The sequence below is a fragment of the Aulostomus chinensis genome, chromosome 9, assembly GCF_037954235.1.
Source record: "Aulostomus chinensis isolate RoL2024-O1b breed Wild chromosome 9, RoL_Achi_v1.0, whole genome shotgun sequence".
NCBI lineage: Eukaryota > Metazoa > Chordata > Actinopteri > Syngnathiformes > Aulostomidae > Aulostomus > Aulostomus chinensis.
The window spans coordinates 27,802,843-27,825,632 of NC_141328.1; the positions used below are offsets into that span (position 1 = coordinate 27,802,843).

The 22,790-nt window shown below is 46.5% G+C and overlaps 2 protein-coding genes across 6 annotated transcripts in view; one reads left to right on the forward strand and one right to left on the reverse strand.

The window, feature by feature from the left end:
* fmnl3 (formin-like 3) overlaps positions 1–10,059 on the forward strand; it is a 31,540-nt gene extending 21,481 nt beyond the window's left edge. Inside the window, exons 13-26 of one of the 4 annotated variants that reach the window (XM_086214808.1) lie at positions 501–602; positions 759–1,122; positions 1,391–1,483; positions 1,567–1,691; positions 1,784–1,986; positions 2,062–2,365; positions 2,447–2,527; positions 2,635–2,764; positions 2,879–3,039; positions 3,218–3,319; positions 4,699–4,791; positions 4,918–5,041; positions 6,184–6,307; positions 7,781–10,059. In XM_086214808.1, the coding sequence (XP_086070934.1) occupies positions 501–602; positions 759–1,122; positions 1,391–1,483; positions 1,567–1,691; positions 1,784–1,986; positions 2,062–2,365; positions 2,447–2,527; positions 2,635–2,764; positions 2,879–3,039; positions 3,218–3,319; positions 4,699–4,791; positions 4,918–5,041; positions 6,184–6,275 (1,974 nt within the window). In that variant the 3' untranslated portion in view covers positions 6,276–6,307; positions 7,781–10,059. Of the gene's footprint in view, positions 1–500; positions 603–758; positions 1,123–1,390; positions 1,484–1,566; positions 1,692–1,783; positions 1,987–2,061; positions 2,366–2,446; positions 2,528–2,634; positions 2,765–2,878; positions 3,040–3,217; positions 3,320–4,698; positions 4,792–4,917; positions 5,042–6,183; positions 6,308–6,828; positions 6,873–7,780 lie in introns of all 4 variants that reach the window. The other 3 variants (XM_086214807.1, XM_086214810.1, XM_086214809.1) reach the window with 3 other exon arrangements.
* An 884-nt stretch (positions 10,060–10,943) lies between these two features.
* Positions 10,944–22,790, reverse strand: part of LOC147256632 (low-density lipoprotein receptor-related protein 1-like) — an 83,833-nt gene continuing 71,986 nt past the window's right edge. Inside the window, exons 61-90 of one of the 2 annotated variants that reach the window (XM_086214805.1) lie at positions 22,299–22,487; positions 21,554–21,702; positions 21,323–21,416; positions 21,109–21,225; positions 20,891–21,010; positions 20,686–20,808; positions 20,477–20,602; positions 19,909–20,025; positions 19,153–19,259; positions 18,871–19,003; positions 17,934–18,056; positions 17,707–17,829; positions 17,485–17,622; positions 17,266–17,403; positions 17,064–17,183; positions 16,691–16,974; positions 16,430–16,608; positions 15,972–16,078; positions 15,692–15,811; positions 15,408–15,584; positions 15,182–15,322; positions 14,745–14,918; positions 14,296–14,457; positions 13,648–13,819; positions 13,289–13,390; positions 13,071–13,144; positions 12,889–12,982; positions 12,731–12,769; positions 11,969–12,113; positions 10,944–11,291 (exon numbers count right to left, since the gene is read on the reverse strand). In XM_086214805.1, coding sequence (XP_086070931.1) covers positions 11,154–11,291; positions 11,969–12,113; positions 12,731–12,769; positions 12,889–12,982; positions 13,071–13,144; positions 13,289–13,390; positions 13,648–13,819; positions 14,296–14,457; positions 14,745–14,918; positions 15,182–15,322; positions 15,408–15,584; positions 15,692–15,811; positions 15,972–16,078; positions 16,430–16,608; positions 16,691–16,974; positions 17,064–17,183; positions 17,266–17,403; positions 17,485–17,622; positions 17,707–17,829; positions 17,934–18,056; positions 18,871–19,003; positions 19,153–19,259; positions 19,909–20,025; positions 20,477–20,602; positions 20,686–20,808; positions 20,891–21,010; positions 21,109–21,225; positions 21,323–21,416; positions 21,554–21,702; positions 22,299–22,487 — 4,025 coding nt within the window. In that variant the 3' untranslated portion in view covers positions 10,944–11,153. The remainder of the gene's footprint in view (positions 11,292–11,968; positions 12,114–12,730; positions 12,770–12,888; positions 12,983–13,070; positions 13,145–13,288; positions 13,391–13,647; positions 13,820–14,295; positions 14,458–14,744; positions 14,919–15,181; positions 15,323–15,407; positions 15,585–15,691; positions 15,812–15,971; positions 16,079–16,429; positions 16,609–16,690; positions 16,975–17,063; positions 17,184–17,265; positions 17,404–17,484; positions 17,623–17,706; positions 17,830–17,933; positions 18,057–18,870; positions 19,004–19,152; positions 19,260–19,908; positions 20,026–20,476; positions 20,603–20,685; positions 20,809–20,890; positions 21,011–21,108; positions 21,226–21,322; positions 21,417–21,553; positions 21,703–22,298; positions 22,488–22,790) is intronic. The other variant, XM_086214806.1, reaches the window with a different exon arrangement.

Genomic DNA, 22,790 nt, shown 5'->3' on the forward strand with positions numbered 1-22,790 from the left:
ATTGTAATTAGCATACAGTGTTTGCATTTCACAAGTGGTGGAGGATAATAACCGGGTGGAGAACGCTGGAAAATATTGTGTGCGTAACAATCTTAATATTGTTCTCATGTTGGCTCCTTTTTTCTGGGCATTTGCCTTCGTATCCCACGCTGCCTCGCAAAGACCTTCTTCTCATGGAGGGGATGTAGGCAGTGCTGACATCATTCTAGGAATTTCATAACAAACTGTTCTCAGGGCTCAGGAATGATGAGGGAGGACGATGGTGAAAATTCTGTGAATTCCTATGCAACAAGTGCAGTGTTTTTAAAATCAAAAGTAAAAGCTGTGTCACGCTTGCTGCATCATGCTGCTGTGTAGATCATATTTCTCGCTGGTGATGATGCACAGTATACCAGGGAGAATGGGAGGGAGTGGACCTGGGAGTGATGCCCGTGCTCTGGATCAATTCTTAATTCACCTCCTCTCATCGCTCTCCTCATCGCTGCCTCTTCCTCCTCCAGGTGACAGAGAAGCTTCTGGAGGTTGAGAATGAAACAATGATGAAAGTAGCTGATTTAGAGAAGGTGGTCCTGCAGAAGGAGAAGGATCTACAAGCAGTACGGGTAAGCTGATGTTCACTCTGTGTTAGCAAACATCAGTCTAAGATGCATGTAGCTAAACCACTGTGTTAGCAAATGAGGTCAGCAGGAAACAGGATGTTTCTTTTGCTTGTCAAGTCACTGTGCTGTGCTCTGTATTGCCCCCTTGTGACTGTTCAGGAGACGTTCGAGTCGACCAACACCCAGGTCAACACCCTGAGGAGGATGATCAAGGAGAAGGATGCCGCCTTCCAGAGGCACTTCAACATCGAGAGGCGGCTGCTGGAGCTGGAGCAGCAAGGCACCATCCGTCTGCACAAGAAGCCCGATGGAGAAATCGCCATTGAGCCGCTGGGTGTTGGGGGTGTGGGTGGTGTTGGGGGTCTTGGGATCCCCCTGGGTGACATTGGACAGCTATCTTTTGGTTCAACAGCTGGGTTAACAGAACCGGGAGGACTAGACACCAGTCTGCCTCCAGCCAGCGAAGCTCCACCTCCTCCTCCTCCACCTCCACCTCCCCCTCCTCCTCTTCCCTCTGCTACAGGTGATCAACCATGACTCACAATGTATTTGAAAGTTGACTATTAAGCCGTAGACCCTCATTAGACATCTATTTTCAGTTCCTTTGTTTGTTCAGTCGTGCAAAGCAAAGTGATGGGTCGCAGTTTTCTTCAGTGCCAGATAGGAAAAGGAAACACAAGGCTAGTTTCCTGTATGCGGGCAGACAGACTGTAGCACATGAGAAATAGTACAGCTTGATTTTGGGGGGGGGGTTAAAAGTGCTCTTATATTGAATCCTTCATTACTTACAGGCCCAAGTGCACCAGTCCCACCACCACCTCCTCCTCTGGCCCCTCCTCTACCAGAAGCCTCTCCCTCCGTTATTCTCAGCCTGGGTCTCTCAGGTAAAACCGTTGCTCTGCTGAATTGGAACTCAATCTGCCTGCAAACAATAAAGCTAAATTCGTCTGATTTACACGTTTTACAGCCATCAGAATCAAGAAGCCCATCAAGACGAAGTTCCGCCTGCCTGTGTTTAACTGGACGGCCCTGAAGCCCAATCAGATCAACGGAACGGTCTTTAACGAGATCGACGACGAGCGTGTACTGGAGGTAAATCAAGCAGATCAGCTCGCTGCACACCCATTGATGATGCCTTTGCTCTTGAGCTCAGAGCAAGATGGTAAACTGTCATTCATGTGCAGGAACTGGATCTGGAGAAGTTTGAGGAGTTGTTTAAAACAAGAGCCCAGGGTCCAGTTGTGGATCTCTCCTGCTCGAAGAGCAAAGTAGCTCAGAAGGCAGTCAACAAAGTCACCCTCCTGGATGCTAATCGCTCCAAGAACTTAGCCATCACGCTGCGAAAGGCTAACAAGACCACCGAGGAGATCTGCAAAGCAATAGAGAAGTGAGTATTTGTATTTGAAATAATCTTTTGATCGTTTCCGGTGAACATATATCTAATTCCATCTGTCCTGCGTAGGTTTGACCTGAAGGCTTTACCTGTAGACTTTGTGGAGTGTCTGATGCGTTTCCTGCCCACGGAGGCGGAGGTCAAGGTGCTGCGCCAGTATGAGCGGGAACGGCGTCCACTGGACCAGCTAGCAGAGGAGGATCGCTTCATGTTGTTATTCAGCAAGATCGAGAGACTCACGCAGAGGATGAACATCATCACCTTTGTTGGAAACTTTGCCGATAATGTCAACATGCTCACACCTCAGCTCAATGCAATCATCGCCGCCTCCGGCTCAGTGAAATCCTCCCCAAAGCTAAAAAGAATGCTTGAGGTTGGAAATGTTCATTTGAATGTTGTTTTGCATCAGAATTCTTGGTACATTTTACATTTTTCATCCATTCTCCTGGTTTAGATCATCTTAGCATTGGGAAACTACATGAACAGCAGCAAACGAGGTTGTGTGTATGGATTCAAATTACAGAGTCTGGATCTGGTGAGTAATCCATAGCAGAATTTTGTTTTTCCGTGTGCTCATTTATAACTTGACTACTCGGGGGAGTTTTTTTTCTAAGATTTTCATTCATGTCTTTTATTATGCAGCTGCTGGACACAAAGTCTACAGACAGGAAAATGACGTTGCTCCACTACATCGCTCTCATTGTGAAGGAGAAGTACCCTGAGTTGGCCAACTTCTACAATGAACTGCACTTTGTGGATAAAGCTGCAGCTGGTTAGTGTATTTATGATGTTGTAGTCCACCAACAGAAATAGCAGGTATGTTTGTTTAAGATAATACCTGCCAGAGGTGCTTTAATAAGCCTGAAAATAAACTCTGTGTGTGAAGTTTCACTGGAAAATGTGCTGCTGGATGTCCGGGAGCTGGGGAAAGGCATGGACCTGATCCGGAGAGAGTGCAGCCTCCACGACCATTCAGTCCTCAAGGGCTTCGTCCAGACCAGTGACACACAGCTGGACAAGCTGCAGAAGGATGCTAAGACAGCAGAGGTACTCAACACCTCGAAACCTCAAAATATCCCCTGGAAGCCAGATGAAAATAGACAAGGAACTAACCTCTGTCCCAGATGCGGCTCACTGACCTTTGATACACAACTAATCATGACTTGTGAGATGACAGTGTGTACAATCATTGCTTCCACTCTGGCACTGTCCTTCCTTATTCTAGGAAGCCTTCAACAATGTGGTGAACTACTTCGGAGAGAGTGCCAAGACGACTCCACCCTCTGTCTTCTTCCCTGTGTTTGTGCGCTTTATCAAGGCCTATAAGGTGAGGACGCCCAGCAGAAGTCACATCTATGTATCTGTCCTCACTTCAGTTCTGACGGCGTGCAGCTCTCTCTCTCCAGGTCACATGAAACGCAGCCTGGTTTCAGACTTGGATGTTGTCAGTCTCACTCGGAGCAGAGCAGGGCAGAGTTTTGGCTGCCTCTGTGCCACAGGACGTGGCGTATAGTCTGAGGCCAAATAACAGGAAAGGCCAGCTGGGTCTGACTCTAGAGCTGCAGCTGTGGTGTTTAGACTGGTTCTTCCCCCTCGTCCCCCCCTTCCCTCATCCCCTTTACCCCTGGACAGCCTCACCCTGCACCACCACACAACAACACACTTCCTGAGATTGTTCTCAGTCAAGATTTATGGGATCTGCTCAAGGAAATGTGCAGCGTGATGATTTCTGTGTTTGTCTTTAGTGGGTTTGTTAAATGTCCAGTTTAACAAGGATTTCTTTCTTGGAGTTTGATAAGAAGCTCAATGTGCTCTCGTTAGCAGATGATTAGCTTAGGTTAGCATAAAGACTGGAAAAAGCTAGCGTTGCTCTGTTTAATTGTAAAAAACAAACAAAGAATCATATTAGGATCAAGGATGCTTGTGAATGTACAAAGCAAGTGTTTACTTTTGTGTGAGAGAGAGAATGGATTAAAGAGAGAGTGTGTAAGATTTAGAGGGATCTATTAGCAGGAATATTGAATATTGTATCCATACTTACGTTGTCATTAGTGATAATCACCAGAATCGCTGTATTTTTGTGAGCCGTTTGTATCTACATGGGGGGAGGGGGTTGATCTGAGGTGAACAGAATCACACAAACCACCGGTCGGCTCTGAAGAGGACTGTTTGTGTTTGTACGGGAATTAGGAATTTGGTTGTGGGAAATGGGTTGACTGAAACTCCATGAGGAGGAAGTGGAATAAATGGTTGTTGGCTGATCATTTTGGGTTTTGAGACATTTGAAAAACCAAAGGTTTCGCAAACAGAGGATCATATTCACGAAGGGGGGCACGTGAATCCCTGAAAAGATGTAGGAGCAAAAACTAAATTTGAACAGGCCACAGCAGAAAGTAAGAAAAACAGTGACGTGGCTTTTCCTGAATGGAAATAGCTGAAGAGGGACAGATGTTTCAGAGTGACACCTACTGGACAGGTACATGCTTTCGATGCCTCTAAATCCTACGCGCTGGTCCTTTAAAGGTTGTCACAGCTAGTTCGAGGTGACTTTAATGTCCTCTGCTTGTGTTTGTGTAAGCGTGTGTCCCCTTAGCAACTTTTGACCCTATTTGTTGGTCTTCGGATGACAACACAGTTGCATTGACTTTCATTGGAACGTCTCGAGCTTCCTGTTGCTGACTGCTCATCCTCTTCTGATCCCAACAGGATGCGGTGGAAGACAACGAGCAGAGGAAAAAGCAGGAGCAAGCGATGAGAGAAAAGTTACTGGCTCAAGAAGCTAAACAGCATGACCCCAAGGTACTCTGAGTGCATGCAACTGAGCTGAATGAAACCTATCCGATGTTTACTCAGGGCTAAATAAAGCTGTGTGGTGCGCCTTAAGAGCGCAGTGAACAATCCAAATATCCCCTTCCTCTGGTTCAGGTCCAGGCCCAAAAGAAGAGGCAGCAGCAGCAGGAACTGATTGCGGAGCTACGCAGGCGGCAAGCCAAAGACCACCGGCCCGTGTACGAGGGCAAGGATGGCACTATTGAGGACATCATCACAGGTGGGCCAGGCAGCACCTTTAAGAGACCTCACGTGGGTGCCAGCAGCCCCGGTCGTCGCAGGCCGAGGATGACTGTGGTCATTCAGTGCTCGGCTCCTTTGAAGTGCACCTTGTGCTATGTGGTCCAGACGCCATCACATCTGGAGCCCAGCACGTAACAGCACAGCCGGTCTGGTTCTTTCATGACGCGCTGTCTCTGTAGCTCAGAAATCTGCAACCAATAGATTTGGGCCTCTACAGGTAGACAGTGACTTTAGCACTTTGCACACAAGTAACAAGTAAATTCTTTTCAGAGGAAACTTGTTAAAAGCTACTGTGTATAGATTTTTTTTAAATGGGATCTTAGCTTTTATAGTATAATTGCATATTTTTGTTTGCAGAATTAGACCTTTCTGAGGGATTTAATTGGGGGTTATGTTGTGAGAATTGCAGCCTGCCATAGAGCCACTAGGTGTCACTAAAGATGAAGGTGTTTTTATATTAAAGGGCCCTGTTGTGCTCATTTCCAGCTCTCTGTTTTGATTATGGATAATTCTCAAACGATACTGGAAGTCGGTGAAGGGCAGTGGAATACGCATGAGTAGAAAAACACGTATAAACAAGTAATCACAGTACTTTGAAGCTTTATTTTTTTACATGGCTTACTCATACACAAGTTAACCTCATCTCTTAAGAAACTTGGCCCCACTTATGAATACCCACTATTGTAATATTCAGTCCACATATGACAAAAAATATGGGAGAGCATAAAAGGTCCAGGTGTAGGCAGCACTCTGATGGGAGAAGAATCAGCATCTCCAGCCTCAGGATAACACATAAGCTAACCGATTTTTGTTGTCATGGTCAATAATGACTGCTTAAAATGTGGATAATATAAATGTGTCATTAATGCCTCTGTTAGTACTGTTGATAATGCTTCCAAGCCACTACTATCAGAGCCTTAACTGATGCCAAGACCTCCTCAGTGTGTCCCGGTCCTGTTCAGAACCTGCACTGATATTAATGAGATCCTGCATACATGCAGCTGCAGTTTTCTCAGGTTCTTTACAGTCACATATGAAGGTGGGCCGGTGTTTGTCCCCCTCAGAAAGTCTCAGGTGTGATATGTTTTCTCTTCCTCCCCCCTCCTCTCCCCCCCCCAGTACTGAAGAGCGTGCCCTTCACAGCCCGCACTGCTAAACGCGGCTCACGGTTCTTCTGTGAAGCCAACCTCTGTGACGACGCCAACTGCTAGCCCTCCCCCCCTCTAATGCCAAGGTTGTTCAGGTGTCTCTCGTATGCCTCCTGAGTCTGACCCCACTGTGCATGCAGCATGACCCCCCCCCCGACCCCACCACCACCACCACCACCACCACCACTGTGAACTAACTTGGGCCGTCATTTGTTGTTTGTGTCCTACATCAGGAGACTCCTATCAGACGTCTGGTGATAGGAGTCAGCCAAACCTCTCTGTGGCAGATCTCCGCAGAAAAACAGCTGCCGAGTGTCATCATGTTTTGCGTGCAAAAACATGCGAATACACTCATAGTACAATCAGACTGAAGTGCAATGAAGTGATCAAGTGTGAGCGTCATGCATGCGATACAGACGGCTGTGGTATTTAGGCGTGTTTCTGTTTTTCATGGAGATCCATTCGGCCATACAAACAAAGAGGTTTGGCTAATTTACTGGTTTTATCAACAGTGCCTTGTTCCATGAGACTAACTTGTTTGGTGTTGGTTTCCGGCTAACATGTGACTCTTCTTTCCTCAACCACCACTGTTATTCTACCCCCTCCCCCCCTCCAGCTGAAAAGAAGATTATTGACAGTATTTCCCACTCCTAAGAGAGGGTAAGGAAGGTAGCCGGGCTGAAACTCGGCCTGCTTGGACCTCTGGCTCCTGTGTGCTGCTACAGTGGTGTCCGCTGCTTCAGCTAGTGCTTCGGACGCAAGAAAAGATGCTTCCCGGCACTGAAATTTGCTTTACTACACAACAGAGAGATACATAATTGAATGAGTATTAAAGAATACTTAAAGGCCCGTTACGCTTTAGGAGACGAAACAAAATCACCTCCCCTCAAATACCACTAGAGCATAAACTCATTTAATGTTCAGCATCCTACTCCTAAGCGTAACTGTACCCTTCAGTGTAATCATCGTCATCCTCACCCCCCTCCTATGTGTTGCATGTTGTCCAGTGTTCACTTGCGTCTCACTTGTCATCAACGTGCGCCATGTTTTGTCTCTGCTAACCGTCATCCGCGGCGTGCTCAACAGCTAATTTGGTCAACAGGCTCTGGGAAGCAGACAGACAGTGAGTCGGAAACACTAGAAGAACGTCTCGTGTCCAAAATTGTTAGAGAGACGAAGGCAGCAGGATTGTTGCCCTGCGGACAGAGGAGCTTGTTGACCATTGTACTGTAACTGGAATAATGCTTCTAAGTGTTCAGCGCTGCGTTGAAATGAAAAGATTCCCAAAGCCTTGGATTTCAATATCACAAGCTGTCTGTTGAAATTCAAGGTTATGGGAATGCGTCCTGACTCTGTATTGTTTCTGAGCGTATTGGATATTTTTCAAAGTTTATCTCACTGTATTTAACTGAAGTACATCGCATTTCCCTACCTTTTTATGTTGTGAAAACTTACTGCAAAAGGAAAAAGATAATTAGATAAAGTTTGAGGGTGCAGTTTGACGTCTGGTTCCTCTAACGTGTGTTCCTCCTCCCCACCCCGCCCCGTCTCTCACTTCCAACTCACAGATCTCCGAAACCAGCCTTACCTGCGAGCTGACGCGTTGATCCGGAGCGGTTGGAAGAGACCCTAAACCACTTATTCATCACTTAAACTCCCCCTACCTGTTGTAACCCTCCTCCCTGCGTCCCGATGGTCAATCTCAACCCTGAGGCTGCAGATCACAAAAACTGAAGGGGGGTCGGGGGGGGGGGGGGGAGAGACAGAGCCCTTGTTTTAGCTGGGTAATTTATTTATTTATGGAGGCCCTTTACAGCCACTTGAAGTGTGCAGGCATCATTACAGAAGCACAATGGGCCTCTCTTCTCTCGCTGCAAGCAAAAGACTTTCCCTGCTCTCTTTGCACTGAGAGGAAGACCAGTCAGAGGACGTCCACGTACAGGTGAGATGAAGACTGGCGGACCACTAAGTCTGCAAACACGTGGACTTTCTTCCCCAAACTGTAATTTTTTTCCCAGATTATGCAACCGTAGCCAGATTTAGACTGGGAGGCAGCCAGTGGAGGATGCTGCTCAAACGGTTTTGCCTTGAAGACATTTGCAAAAAAAACCCAAAACGAAACAAAAAAAAAAACTTCCTGCAAATAAAAGAGGAGCTTCAATTTTCTGATGAGACTTCTGAGGACTCTGTCCTCACATTAAGCCATGTCTTCACAACTCATTTAATCAAGACTTCATATTGACAGTTATCTAGATCTCGTATATCTGGGAAGGAAGACCTTGGAAGTCTACTTTTGGACCAGCTAGCCAAACCAAAATTTAAATGTCTCACGTCTGTCTTAATATGTGCCTTTTGTGTAAACAGTGTTATTTCTTCCTCATAATTTGTGTATTTTACACTTTTCAAGATTGTATTTTTATTGCCATGTACTATAACATTAGCCTTGTGATACTGAAAATATGCAAACGTTTAAAATGTCCTTCCTTTAGGGGCGCGCGACGGGACGGGTGAGTCGTCTTTACCCCCTCTGTGCCTTTAGAGTCAGAACAGCCGACGTGAGATCATCATGTTTTTTGTGCCTTGTTGAAGAAGTTGTGTAAAACTGAATGTTCTACCTTGACGACACTTTCTGACGCACATCAAGTGGCGGTTAGAAGTGACAGACGTTTGAAGATTGCAGGTGTTTATGAGCTCAGACGATGTCGGGTTAACCAGCTAGATGCGGTGATGGATGAAGGATGTTTCCATTCCTATGAGTTCTTACGTTTTATGCTCCCCCCCCCTTTTTTTTTTTTGCTTTTCCCTGAAGAGATACAGACGACAAAGGGAACGAACATCTTTTCACTACTTAATTTGGAGTATGACACTATTCTTGGAAGTAGATATTTGTATTAATATACATTCAAATCAAGAAAATATACATTATAGAAGAATGATCCATGATATTGAGTTGATTGGAAAGTAACATTCCCTGTTTAATAAATAAGACGAATCATGAGAACTGCAGGACTGTCGTTACATCAAGCAAAGCTGCTGGATTTCTTGTTGATGAAGCAACATTCAAACAAGTAATTTCTACATGTTCATGTTTTATTTCTTAATGTTTGTAAGGATGTGAATTTCGGATGTTTTCCAGGAAGACATAACGAGCGACTGTGTTTCCCCTCCATCTCTCCAAATGACGAACAGAGCCTCCGTACATTTCTACTATAAAAATCCATTTAATTTCTTATATCAAAAAAAAAAAAAAAAAAAAAAAAATCATACCAAAACAATCAAAACCACAATTATCCATGTGGGTTGTTGCCACCAAATAAAACTCTCCAAACTGAAAGACGATTGTTCTAATTTACATGGTCGGGTGAATCAGGATGTAAAAAAGAAGGATGAATACTGTTAACAAGTGAGGGACGAAGCCAGAGTGTTTCCTCTCGTGTGTGTGTGTGTGTGTGTGTGTGTGTGTGTGTGTGTGTGTGTGTTTGCATGTGAGCACCACGCAGAGTTATATGGCGGGTTTGGACCATAACCTCAGTTGAAAGCAGCATGGTGTGACACAACATTCTTATGGTTAAGACCAGGCTGACAGATGGTTAGCATTAGCAGCAAGGCAAAGGAATTAACAAAGGAATGCTTATCAGGAAGCTGATCAGTCTCCGTCCTGGGAATGCACTTAACGATGAGCGTTAACCTAAATTACACGTCCATGTAATGACATACAATAAAAAAAAAAAAGGTTCAATCTCCCACAAAAAGAACGTACCATCAAACGGTCTCCCTGGCCTTTCCTGAAAGTACATTTACAATCAAAAGACAAGGAACAAAAAGATAAATGCAACAATTCTCAGCTAATCTTTTGTTGCAGATTTTTTTTTTCAGTGATGACCGAAATTCACAGCTCGCCGTCGCTCCTCCCCCCCCCCCCCCAAAAAAAAAGAACCTTCTAGAACAGTTTCAGAGAAACACGTCTGCCTCCTGTCCAGAGTGTCCTGCAGTAGGCTAAACCAAGGCCACGGATATCCATCCCAGACGTTTCATCCTGGAATGTGGACTTTGTTACAATCATCTTCATCTAGTGCACACACACACCGCCATTCATCGCTGACACAGAGCATGTCAATTATACAACGACTCAAAAAAAACAAAACTGTTAAAAAGTACAGACTGCTATTTGTTACTGATGTTTTGTATTCCTGGGTATATTTTCAAGACACTTTGTTAATAGGTTTATATATATGCAAATATATATAACTTTAGTCTGTGCAAGGAGGTAAAACTTGATGTAGTTCTTTGAGACGACAGACACGCTGCCTGCAGTGCTGAGTCCTCCGTGTGTACATGTGTGCAGTTAAACATCTCATCTCTCCCCCCCGCCCGCCTCAGCCTCCCTTCAGACCTCCAGCAGCAAACGTACATATACACATAACTGTGAAGACTGAGCCTAGCGAACCAGCATCCAGGGAGCATTCGTGGTGAGCGCTGACGCTCCTCTCTTTCATCGGCAACAAAGACTTGGCAACGTTTTCTAGGATGGAACAATACTCTTTTTTTTTTTTTTCACCCCTATACAATTCATACAAAAATAAAAAATTAAAATTGTTCCACTGCCATTTGTATCTCTCTATCTTTTACATTTGCACAGAGGTAGTGGCTATATGCGTGAGAGGGGAGGGAGAGTTGTGAGGAGGTGAGCAAAATTAAAAAGAACTGAATAAATGTCTATAAAATGGTTCCTTTTCGTCACCAGAGGATTTTTTTTTTTTTGTCAAAGAACAAAATATAATACTGCAATCACTTAAAAAAGTAGTCCTTCATTTTATACATTTTATACAGTGTTCCCGATTTTTGTTGCTTTTCTTTTCAGGTGGTAAAGGCATAAGATGAGAGAGCTTGTTGACTCAGGTTGGGCAGGGCAATGTTGGCAGAGTTCATGGATGCCGAGCTCTACGCCAGCGGGTCACTCATGCTCTCATCGCCCTGGGACAGAAGCTCCTTCTTCTCATCTGTGCTGGCCAGAGAGTTGTTGCTGTTGTGGGCGCCCATGTAGAGGGTGGCGTACACCGGGTTGGTGAAGTTGGTGGGCTGCAGGGCGAAGAAAACCACACGTTCATTCAGAAGGCACAAGAGAGGGGGAGGTGACTCAAAAGCTGACTTTTCTTCCATGCTGTCCAGGTAGCTGCTCCACTTCGGTCACACCTGAGCCCTCTACACAACAAACGGACTTTGGTTCTATCGGCTGAAGCCCCCCGCGTTCTCCGCAGTTTTAAGCTGAACCATCAGTGCGGATAAATTGTCGGTAGGAATATGACGTATGTGGGGTCTCCTGCAGAACAGTTCAAATAGCCCCCAAACCCATGCCCTGTGGGTGGGGGCCACAGTGTGGAAGGGTCATGGGTTATGATTGGGATCATGTCCCTCAGTTCCCTGACCAGCCACAGGAGGCGCTAGTGCAGCGACCAGACCATACGTCCTCAGTCTGACCTCTTGACACCCAGTCAAAACGAAAGCATCACAGGAAACCAAACTGTAGACCACAGCGCCACCTGGTGCCCTGCTGACCTTTGACCTCGAGCTGAGATGTTACATATTTATCTAGCTCATGTTTTAACATATTTGGGACTTTTGTTCCACCGCCTCAAAAACAGGGATCAAACCAAGTGTTCACATACAATATCAGGGCGCCATCCGGAAGCGCCTGCATGGCAAGGTAATGCTATTTGAGTGCAATGATCCTTTTATTATCAGTCGGCCAATGTTACCTTCTCTGGGTCCAAAGCAAAGTCCGAATCCAGCAGCTCCCCTGCGTCATCGTCGGGGTCTCCCTCGTAGATTTTATAGGCAGGATTTCCTATCTCAACATTCATGGCCCCGTTGGTCATTCGGTGGTGCTGGAAGCCCTTGGCACTGCAAGAACAGAAGGCAGACCAATTAAGGTGCAAAATCAGCAACAGCTGAATGCGAATACACACGCGCGGGACCAAAAGCTTCACATTTGAAAGGGGCTATTAAATAAATATAACCTGATGCAAATCCACACAGTCAAGACAACAAGGTTGCCAAATGAGCTTTGTGTCAAAAGTCCATTTGATCCAACCAAGAGAACAAAACGCAGCATGTTGACGAGAATGCTGCAGTTTCACATTGCAAATATTTGTTTTCAAGCAAACTAGTGGTAGATGCACCATCGTAGAGCTGACGAAGCAAGCACACAGCATCAGTGGACCATTTAGACGTGTGGACATGGGGAAGGTATGGAGACACCAAGAGAACAGAGCAGTTCAACTGATTTTGCATCGCCAGCAATGTTTCAATGTTATTCCAGATGAGAGGCAGTCGAGTCCTGTGTTGCTGGGTGGGGCACCCAGTAGGGGGCAGGCAAGGACACACACACACACACACACACACACAGACAGTGGACAAACTGACTGACACACAGCATGGTCAACCTGTCTGCTCATCAGGGAAGGGACGGAACAGGGTTTATGGATGAACAGGTGAATTATGTAACCCTATGAAGTTACCGCGAGCAGTGAGAACGAGATTTGCCCGGCCAAAGAGACCTGGGAGACAGGAAATAGGTGGTTATCACAAGGCAAGAGAGAAAGTGAGGCTAGATAGCAGAGGTGTGAGGATGAAAAATGAGGAGTTCAACAAAAACTGATCTGAAAGCAGGACCTACCCACGCATTCTCCGCTTGTACCACAAGATGGCGCCAACCACCAGCAACGCCAGCAACAGCAGCAGAAGCACTGGGATGACGACGGAGGCCGTACCTACACAAAGGTGGGCAGACAGCGGCAGTTAGAAGAGGCAAAGTTCACACCACAGCAACGCCGCCCCGTTCACAAGCGTGTGACCTACTTCCACTAGACGTAGAAGAATCTACAGATGCTGCAGGAACTTCACATCTGTATCCCCTCCAAGCTGGTGGACACCTGGGCACACAGTGAGACAGAGAGTGTGTGTGTGTGTGTGTGTGTGTGTTTATGTGTGTGTGAGAAAGAACCAGATAAGAGTGGGAGGATGAATGTGAGTATAGTTAGAAGAAGGTGGGATGGGGGGAAAGTGTGTTGTCTTACTTGCACTGAGGCAGCAGTGTGCGAGTGTCAACCGTACATTGTCCATTGGTGCAGTAGTCCAGACAGGAATAGCAGCTGGGTTGGTTCTGACCATTGAGACAGCTACACACACACACACACACACACACACACACACACACACAAGATTATCCTCCCCTCATATTCATAGGAACGTGTTCAATGTGTTCAATCCATTGATGCCGATGACAAATATGGATTCTTCCTCCTGTCCAGACGCAGGAAGTTTAACAATCTGACTAAAAGCCACTCTGACATCTGACTTGCTCGCTTGCTATCGACCCATCAAAATAAATATTGACACATCAAAGTTCCATTTCTCTTGTCCACCGTGTGTTTACCTGCAGGAGACCTCTCCTGAAGATGATGTCAAACACTTGCCCGTCCCACAGAACTGGCATTTGTCCAGTTCACACTGGTGTCCGATGTACTGACTGGGACACATGCACAGTTTGGTGCCGTTGGACGTTTGTAAGCAGGTCCCACCGTTCTGACAGAACCCTTCACATTTACCTGAGGACGGAGAGGAGATGACGTGAGAGGGGAAAAGGATGTGCCAGATCGATTTCAGGGGGCAAAGAATCAACAGTTCAAAAAGGAGTGAGCGTTGGAAAAGAGGTGACAGTGAGTTACTTTAAATATGCACTGCAGGGCTGCACCCCCCCGCTCACAGAACCTGGAGGTACACATCACTTCCTTCAAGCCCCTCAGAGGCTCCTCGGCCCTCTCTCGGTCCAACCAAGCTAATTTCAGCGGTTAGCATCTGGTAAATTTAGAGCTTCACCTTTCTGCTCATGCTGCGGATGTTAGTAGTTAGTCTTTGATTCTTATGATAGGGGAAAACATCCTAACATACTAGTAGTGTGCTGCCCCCTGTTGGTTTGGAGCTAGCTGGGATTTCATTCAACTTCAAGGATAGTAAAATGATAGCTTACAGAGTCACAGACCTACAACCTAAAACTTCTTGTAGACACACTGCTTCAACTTACTGTACTGGCACTGGTCGCCTTGGAACTCTGGAGGGCAGCTACAGGTCGGCTGGTTGCCGGCGTTGACAGAGCAGTTGCCTCGGTTCACGCAGTAGTCCTGACAGGTCTGGCGGCGGCAGGTGGGTCCTGTGAAGCCCTTTGGACATCTGCAGGTTGGAGCACCTTTGGCACAGGAAAGAGGGCTAAGTGAGGGCTGCAACTCCACACCTGAGCAACGTGGGTACGTTACAGAAAGTCTTAAGATGGACGATATTCAGAGGTCACCTCCCTCATGCCAGCTTGGGCGTAGCCGTATTAAATTAGGATTATTGTACTAACGGATAGCTTTCACACTCAGTGCATGACAGGATGTTGTCACATGTAAAACTGTGATCGGTGGTTTTTAACTGCAAGCTGGAACAAAATGATTCCATCACATCTCCAGACATGCATGCCTGCGCTGCTCCTACCTGTGTGTGAGGCGGTGCAGGTGCCTCCGTTCTTGCAGTAGTCCCTGCACTGGTTGATCTCGCATCTCTCTCCAGTGTAGCTGGGCTGGCAGCGGCATTTGGCCACCTGACGAGCGTTGAGGAAACAGCTTCCTCCGTTCTGGCACTGAATTTCACAGGGGCCCGAGGGGGGAGCTGTGGGGAGGGAACGCTGCGTTAACATACATGCATCTATACATCATCAGCAACAGTGTAAAATGTTGTCAATAAATTAGAGCAGAAAAAGTTCAGCATATAAAAGGCTCATTTCAAAGTGACAAAAGTTTGTTCTTAGTTTCAGGTAAAATTGAATGACTATTTTAACACTTGGTAATTTGTCTTTTGGTTTAATGACAACTTTCATTTGAAAATGAGTTCATGGGTTTATTTAGAAGTGTATTTTCGGTCTGCAGACTTACAGAAGGGTGACTGGGTGGGTCCTTGTCTCTCCACGCATGTGCTGTTGTCGGCCACGTAGTTGTTGGGGCAGGTGCAGACCGGTCCGCTGGGACTGAGCAGACACAGCCACTCACACTTCTTCCTGTCACATGGGTTGGTCACTGGTGCAGAAAGACAAAACAGCCAATGAGGAAAAACCCTGAAAACGTGCAGGATGAAGCAGTCGAATGTCATGTCGACACTCACCCTCCGGCTGCTTGTAGCGGTGGTACAGGACTATGTCGGTAGCGTGGTTGATGCCCGTAGTGAGATTTTCCATGGAGCCTTTTCCAAACTTGTTGACCCGGAAGACAACGTTGTTAATATAGGTGACTCCATAAATGTAGTCCTCAAAAATATCAATGCTGAACGGATGGATCAGGTCTGGGAGGGGAAAAAATGCAGGCAGCACGTTAATTTCATATGTAATTTAAATTTCACTTCACTTTCTCTTTTGTCTCAATCAGTGACAGATGCAGACAGAACTCAACTGTTTTTGATGCCGGAGACAGCGACGACAGGGTTGGAGCCGTCCAGCCGAACGCTACCGATGACTGAAAGCTTAGCATCCGCCCAGTACAGACGCTCGTTAAAGTAGTCCACCGCCAACCCTGGGGAGGAGGGACGAGTTTACAGACGCAACAACTGAATAAAATGAGTCTGTGACTTTGCCGGCTGACATCTCCGTTCACAGGAGCTTCCTGGAAAACAACACGGCTGCTCACTGGAATCTCGTTTGACACTTCAAGGTGCATCATGCAGTCGACTGACCTGTGGGCCACTGAATGTTCTCATGAACTAGCGTTTGTCTCAGGGTTCCATCCATGGCAGCGGTCTCAATTTTAGGGTGGTTCCCCCAGTCTGCCCAGTACATGGTGCTGAAGGGGAACACAAAGTTCGGAGAAAGTCAATGATAAGATTTTCAAATTTGTCTTCACAATTGTCAAAAAAAAAAGAAAAAAAAGCACAACTCTTTTTGTCTATCTATGTGGTCTGCCAGCACAGACTGGGTGCTGTGCACGCTTTCATGGAGCGCTTTTTTTCCTTCAGTGTGATTTGTTTGTTTCTCAAATGCTGCCTGGAGAAATGCTGCCACTTTTTAAGCCCCTGGAGGGTTTATGGCAATTCTTCTTCTCCTTCTTTCTTATTATACAGTGAACATGTGTGGGAAATAAAGAAACTAAACCATGATTGCTTTAACTGAGCTAGGACCTGGGGCTCTCTCGTACCCTCTCTGAGGATCCACTACAATGGCGTAAGGCTCATCTATCATGCCAGAGATGAGGGTCTTGCAGTTCTGGCCTGACATCTGAGCCACTTCGATGACATCTCGGCCAGAGTCTGTCCAGTACAGGTTACCGGCGATCCAGTCCACTGCGATACCACGAGGCATCTTTAGCTCTTTAATCTGGACCAGAGCAGAGATGCATGTGTTAGATATCTGTGTTTGAGACGGTGGAGAGCTCCTGTCTGTCGAAGACCAGCCTGACCTGCAGGTTTGTGATCCTGCCCTCGCTCTGACGTCTGCTTCGGTGGGAGTTAGACGAGGAAGACAAGGTGGACTGTCCGGGAAGCTCATAAGAGGAGATGCGGCCCGTGTGCCAGTTGGTCCAGAAGATGCGGTTGGTCTTAACGTGCAGGTCCATAGCATCGATCCGCACGCTGGCATCACCCTGGAAGGTCTGTTCATAGCGCCAGTTGGGCATGCCGGGGTCCAGGCTGCGGATCTCATTATCATCTGCTATGTAAAGAATCTGCTGACTGCTGTTCATGTCTGCAACAAAACAGGCAAAGAAAATCACTGGGTTGCCTCTGAAATCAATGACTCTCATACAGTAGAGAAAAATGTAGGCGGGGCCTCACTGTCAGCCTTGCAGGTGTCATTGATCCTGGTGAAGTGTTTGTGGCAGCTGCACTTGTAGGAGCCTTTGGTGTTGTTGCAGATGTGGGAACACACCTCAAACTGAAGACACTCATTCTTATCTGAGGAGAAGAAGGACGATTATTTCCCAACACGTCTCCTCACCTCTGAAGCATAAACCTCCGCTCTGTCAAACACGTGTACCTCCGCACGTGTGGTGTCCAATCTTCTGGAAGCCTGGTTTACAGGAGCAGAAGGAGTCAGTGCCGTTGATGACACAGTGGGCCTCGTCCCCGTCCCCGCACTGGGTTCTGTTACTCCTACAGTCATTCAGTTTGGTCTCTGAAAGTGGACACACAGTGAGATTAACCAGTGCTTTTGGAGTTGAAGCGCTTCTGAGGTCAGTTCTGTTTCACAGGTTACCAGTCTTGCAGTAGATCTCATCGGAGCCGTAGTCTTCACAGTCGTTGAAGAAGTTACACCGCAAAGTGGAGCTGATGCATCTGCCGTTGGCACACAGGAACTCATCTTTCTCACATGTGGGAACAGATGGAGCTGTCTCTGTAGACATTAAAACACACACACACACAGGTCAGTATCTCTTTAATCAAAGGTGAAAACGTAGATGACATCACAGCAACTCACGGCAGTTCAGTTCATCCGACTTGTCGCCGCAGTTGTTGACACCGTCGCATCTCTTTGACACTTGCAGACAAACGCGGTCATTTTGGCAGCGGAACGCTCTGGTGGGAGGACACTGGAACTTCCCTACCAATCACACAGGAGAAGAGGGAAGGAGGAGACAACAAAGAAAATAGGTCAGACCAAAAGATGAAAGCCAACAGATTTTGTGTTGCCGAGGCTGCACTCACTGCACTCCTCTGGATTCTCATCAGAGTTGTCCCCACAGTCGTCCTCTCCATCGCACTTCCAGGCGAGAGGTTTACACAGGGTGTTGTTGCACTGGAACTCATCCATGGGACAGTGACGCCCAGCTGAGAGGAAACAAAGGCCTCGTTACTTCCTCCTACAAAACCTGATACACCTTCTCACAGCATTTAAATGTGTCGCCACGAGTAAGGTGCGTGCCTTTGTAACCCGAATCAAAATAATGCCAAAGTAAATTCAGCATGATACCAATTTGTACACAACTTGGATTCATGCTTTGTTACATTTGTCCCAAAGAGGAAGCAAACTACTTTTAAAATACATTTGTGTCTAGTTTTAGTTCTGGATTCGGTCATGTACAGTAAACTGGAGCGTCTCTGTACCTTTTTTGTTCTCGTCTAAATACAAATGTGATTTTATTTTATTTACCAATTTATTCGTATCTTACAGTCCATCTTGTTTATTAATACCACAGCAAAATCTCCCTTTTCACGGGTTTATGTAAAAGGAGCTACGGTGACAGTCGGGTCATGCGTGTTTATGGATGAGCGCATCCACTTTTTCTGAATGACCTTTTCATTCATCTCCACATTTTCTTGTGCATGTTTGCATTTGGGACCCATCACAAATGAATTAATGCACAGTTCATGAACAACTGACATGTGGATCACAACCAAATGAACAAAAATGCACACGTTGTAGAGAAATATTACACAGACTGTTAACAGAATACACACGCAAGGCAAAGCATTGATCTCCTGTATGACTGAATCTGACCCTTGTGTGGAGAAACTGTGAAATATCAGTTTGTTTTATGATCAGAGAACACACACACACACACACACACACACACACACACACACACACACACACACACACACACACACACACACACACACACACACACACACACACACTTACCAGCACTGCCACAGTTCTCCTCATCACTGCCATCCATGCAGTCAGGGTCAGCATCACACCGCCAGCGAATGGGGATGCAGTGTCCATTCTTACACTGGAACTGGTCGTTGTCACACTTGAGGTCACAGCCGTCCTGGAGAAACATCACAAGGGTCGCCGTTATCGTTATTTTTACGACACGTACACTCTTGGTTCCTGAGATTAGCAAGAAAGTGACTGAGAGCGGTAGCAAGAAAGTGACTGAGAGCGGAACTAAAGACAAAAACAAACACGCCAACACACCTCATCAGATCCGTCAGCGCAGTCGTGGTCGCCATCGCACTTCCACCTCCCAGCGATACAGCGGCCGTTGGTGCAGGCAAACTCACTTTCCGAACACTGCCGAGGCACTGAATATAACGAAAGACGTGAGTCACGTTAGCGACAACACAAGTAGGTTATGATGTCACTTGTAGCCTGAAGCACAAACATGGGACAAGGGTTGACACGAGCCTCTGGAGAGCACTGCAGCACATCAGGAGAGAATGAAAGGAGCTAAGTACATCTGGAGGGAGTCTGGATGGAATTGGCTCACTGTATTTTCAGTATCTGATTTATGATGTGTGTCCTTGTACTTTGTTATGGTAATAATAATAATCTTTTGCAGTGGCATCTAGTGGCAAAAGGGAACTAGTGCACCAGACAGTGTGTGCATTTCGAGCTCTGCTTGCAGACTCTCACATCTGGGTGGGGATCACAGCAGCATGAAACCAGAGACACGGACAAGAGGTGACACCAAACATGGGAATGCTTCACATATGAAGGTGAAAGAACTTACCTCTGGCTCATGCCAACAGGACAGTATGAAATGAAACAAATATCAGATGAGGTGAGATGTATCAGCAATGGCGGTGAATGGATGTTGAACAATCGAATAGACAGTTAACATGTTCTCAGTGTAACCACTGTAAACGGCGAGGGAATGTGTGGAAGAGACATTAGACAAGGTGAGATACGACAGGATGAAGGTTGTATTTCCAGATCCAAGGGGACACCTACCACACTTGTCTTCATCCGAGTTGTCCCCACAGTCGTTGTCGTAGTCGCACTGCCACCGGCCCGGTACGCAGCGGTTGTTCTTACACCTGAACTGGTACGGCTCACACGTCCTCTCAGCTGTACGAATCACAAAAAACTTTCAAGTGAACATTCCAACATTACAGGAGAGAAACGCCTTGCTTCCACATTCATGTGGCTGGTGTCCGCAAAGGAATTAAAGACAGATTTTGTTCAATTCAAGGACCGGTTTTTCTTTACCGGTGCATTGAAACACAATCTGATTAGGTGAGAGGCTAATTTTGGTCTGTTTCTCACCACCTTGTTGTGTGAAATAAGCATGAGCCACCAGAGCAAACTTGTCGCCTGCAAGCTTGTTTTTGCTTGCACGCCGTCCACAGTGTCTCTGAAGTCTGTTGTTCAATTTTTGCAGACACCGTACCAGAAAGACATGGAGAGGAGGAGCTTTACAAACCGTGTCCAATGAGAATGAAAGGACTTCTGATCTATGAAACAGAATTCCAAGTACATCTATACCCCAGGGATGTTTCTTCATTGCATCTATCCTTACCGCACTCCTCTTTTGGTTCATCGGACGCATCACCACAGTCATCCTCTCCGTCACACTTCCAGCGAGCGGGGATGCAGCGTCCGGAGTCTTTGCACCGAAACTCGTCCACACCGCAGGTCATCTGGGCTGGAAAGGGAAACATTTTGGCGAAGGTTACTTTGAATTCTGAGGATAACTCAGGGTATGGAAAAATAAGATGTGATTCATACTGCAGTTGGCGGGTTCATCCGATCCATCCACACAGTCGTTGTCGCGGTCACACACCCAAACACGAGGGATGCAGCGTTTGGTGATGGCACACTGGAACTGGGTGGGCGCACATGTGACCTCGGCTGTAGAGAGCAGATGTTTGGTTATGGTGAGAACTAAAACATCAGAGGAGAAGAACGGCCGGGAAAAGGGAGGTCTACTCACGGCAGTCCTTCTCGTCCTCGCCCTCTCCACAGTTGTCCTGGCCGTTACAGCGGAAGATGCCTGGAATGCAGCGGCTCGGGTGGGAACATTTGAACTGGCTGGGCAGGCAAACGTGAATATCTGCGGGGGAATGCAGCTTCTCATGAACACTCCACAGAATTTACCTCAAGAAAACACAGCAAGATTAAGAAAATTGAGGATGAAAATTTGAGACGCACCACAATTGGCCTCATCAGAGTTGTCTTGGCAGTCGTTGTCTCCATCACATATGTAGGCAGGGTTGGTGCAGATGCCTGTGCCACACTGGAACTGTCCTGGTCTGCACTTGAACTCCGCTGCCATGGAAGAAGAGTCATCGTTTATCTGGATTGCACTTGAACTCCTCAACACATTATCTTTGTCTGTTAATTAGCACTTCAACTGAACACTCACGACAGTCTGCTGGCTCGTCTGACTGATCGCCGCAGTCGTCCTCAGTGTCGCATTTCCACCAGAATGGGATGCACTTGTCATTCTTACAGACAAACTACAGCAGGAAGGAGGACATTAATCATGAGACGATTAGACATCACAAGGGCAACATTGCTGTGATGCTAGCAGCAGCTAGCCAGCAGTGAGCAGCCAGCCAGTCATATTTCAATCGATGAGGTTCAGACGTCTCACCTGGCTGGCTGTGCAGTTGGACATGCATGTACGCTGATCATTGGCCAGGTAGAAGTTGGTGGGACAGGCACATTTGTAGCCTCCCCCAGGAGAGAGGAGGCAGAGGTTACTGCAGCCACCGTTGTTTGTCTGGCAAGGGTGGTTGAGCACTGCAGGACAGGTGGAGAGACTGGACTGAGCTTTAAGGTATCAGGTTCAAAGTAGGAAGAATTATAATTATTTTGTCAAGACATGTCATTATATTTTACTGCATCAAATTTACTTCACTACCCTCATACGGTTTTATATTCCGATGAGATCCCACACATTTGCACAAAGCGCTTAAGATTCACAACAAGGAATAAACAAAGTGCAGTCAGGTGCTGAAGAACAGAACTACACGCTATTTTCTGTGGAATTCACCAAATCCAAAAACCAGCCTAAAAAAAATGTGAGCCTGGCTTCCTCGCTGTTGTTGACAGCAACAAAGAAGCACAAGTCCATCATCTTAAAAACACACAATAGTTGAATGAACTACAATGTTGTCTTCAGTTTAATTGCCTGATGACAAAAAATTACAGATGAACTCCAAACACTGGAAAAGTAGCAGTTGATATTTTCCTGTGGACTTCTTCTCTATCCGAGCTGTTTAGTGGTATTCAGGGGGTGAAGTAATATTTTCAAAGTTGTACTTCATTGTGACACGTTTGAGAACCATCGCTTCTATAGTCTTTCACCTCCGTGTCTACTGCAGGGTGCCTCTTACCCTCGGGCTGGCGGTAGGGGTGGTAGATGTGGATGTCCATGGGCCGATGCAGCGTGCTGATAAGCGTGCTCTTGTTGGTGCCTTGAGTCTTGTGAGCTCTGTTGATGGACTTTGTCTCCCAGTCTGTCCAGTAGATGTACTCCTCAAACAAAGTCATGGCGAAGATGTGGGGGATGTCATGGCTCAGAACTGCGAAGCCGCACGCAAACATTAAAACCATCAAACCTGCTGTTGTTGTCCTACACCGGCCCTGTGCTTCGAGCGCTGTCTTGTCCTATTTAAAACACACTTCTACTCCAGGAACTCACAGAGGAATGAGAACCCTGATCATAAGGAGGCAGTGATTTTCATCTTTTAAAAATGTTTGCAGCTGAGACGTTGCTGTATCCAGAGGAGGAACTGGTGAGAAAATGTTTCAGTATTAATGTAAAACAGAGACGGGGCGAGCGCACCGCTACAGCGGCTCCACAAGAGCTGCACGTTACGTAACGT